This window comes from Pterocles gutturalis, unplaced genomic scaffold (assembly GCF_000699245.1).
Source record: "Pterocles gutturalis isolate BGI_N339 unplaced genomic scaffold, ASM69924v1 scaffold37525, whole genome shotgun sequence".
NCBI lineage: Eukaryota > Metazoa > Chordata > Aves > Pterocliformes > Pteroclidae > Pterocles > Pterocles gutturalis.
The window spans coordinates 1-1,543 of record NW_010142102.1 but is presented as its reverse complement, the minus strand read 5'-3'; the positions used below and the strand labels follow the sequence as shown (position 1 = coordinate 1,543).

Below are 1,543 nucleotides of genomic sequence, written 5' to 3'. Positions count from 1 at the left end.
TCCCTACACAAAGTTTGCAAAGACAGCTTCACAGTCAGAAGAGTTTTACTTCACTGTAGTTATGAGTCCCATTTGCTTTACAAACAGAGTAACTACAAACAAGATTGTTTGCCAGAGAAAGTTACATTATTTTAGTAACCTGCTTTAAAATAAACAACTGTAAAGCCCCCTGTTTATTAGTAGCCTATGTTAGTTAAAACAGATTCCTAAATTGATTTAAATAGTCTAAATAACTGATCAATGACAGTAAAGAGGGCCTGCATGGTTATGAGTCATCTTAACTAAATGGCTGTGAAACCACACCTTGAGTTAAAACAAGTGCAGTGATCTTGTTTAGACTTGCCTCTAGGCCTTACCTGTTCTGCATATGGAATTATTCTGAAATATCTATTTTTATTATCATTTTTACACCTAACCTTACTCTGCAGTGTTTTCCACACTGAAGGACTTTCTATCCAACAATGCTACGCATAAAAAAACAGAAATGTTTAAAAAGACACTAAGGTGCAGAGTTCCCATAGTTTTTAATATCAGAAGGTAGAAACTTCCTCTAGTCAATGCTTTCTAGTATGGAGTGCATGACTTCACACCCACCAACATAAACCAGATGGACTCCTTCACCTAGTTTGAACTGGTATTTGGGACTGAATTACCTTAATCTCATATTGATGCTTTTTAGCAATTTTCCCATCTTCTCTTTTCTTAATCTCCTGCTGAGAAGAGAGACACACATCAATACACTGACAGTGACCAGCACACCCACCTCTAAAGCTAAAGCAAACTGTTGTTACTCTTGCCCCACATTCTAACTCAGCAGAGAAAAGATTCTCCCATCTAAATGCACTGGAGAACTTTCAATATCATTAAAAACTTTTCCTGTTGCCCAAACTGGTCACCTCTGCTGTTCTCCTTTTTCTGGTCTGGAGATTTTCTGGTGCCTGCAGTTCTTGTGGAGACTCTTCTTGACATGACAGTGGCTGCTGTTGCTTGGCTTGCAAACGGCTACTGCAAAGACCAAAAAGACATTAGATATTAGGAGACCAGCAGTTGTTAGATGAATACAGATAAACTTAGTGTATTACAATGCTAACAGTTTACCTGCGTCTTGACATCTTCTTTGGGTTCTAAGACCTCTACCTGGATGGACCAAAGGAATAACATAAGCTCAGTTAACGTATCCTCAAGAAGTTCGGACTAAGTTCCATACTTTGCATCAAAAGATTCATCACAAAGAGCAGCATGGTTGACACAACTGAAATCGAAGGGCACAAGAGTTTTACTGGCATGAGGAATGCCCGAGGTACATAATACCACACAGCTCCACATCCTGCTGGGGGTTAGGCTGCTGGAGGGGGTTACAGAGGGATGCCCACACACGCCAGCACCCAGCTTGGCTCAGGCTACCTGGGCTCGCCCAGCCCGGGGCGGGGGAGAACTCTAAAGGGGCATTTCCCACACAGGAGAATGTGGCGGGTGTCCCTGAGGCTGTGACCCCCCCATTCCCTCTATGTCCCGCATACTGCAGTCACCCGGCACCCACACA

The 1,543-nt window shown here is 42.4% G+C and overlaps 1 protein-coding gene across 1 annotated transcript in view; it reads right to left on the bottom strand.

Annotated features, from left to right (window-relative positions):
* CCNE2 (cyclin E2) overlaps positions 1–1,112 on the bottom strand; it is an 11,748-nt gene extending 10,636 nt beyond the window's left edge. The window contains exons 1-3 of the mRNA XM_010084263.1: positions 1,099–1,112; positions 897–1,005; positions 654–710 (exon numbers count right to left, since the gene is read on the bottom strand). Coding sequence (XP_010082565.1) covers positions 654–710; positions 897–1,005; positions 1,099–1,112 — 180 coding nt within the window. The remainder of the gene's footprint in view (positions 1–653; positions 711–896; positions 1,006–1,098) is intronic.
* Positions 1,113–1,543: the final 431 nt, after the last annotated feature.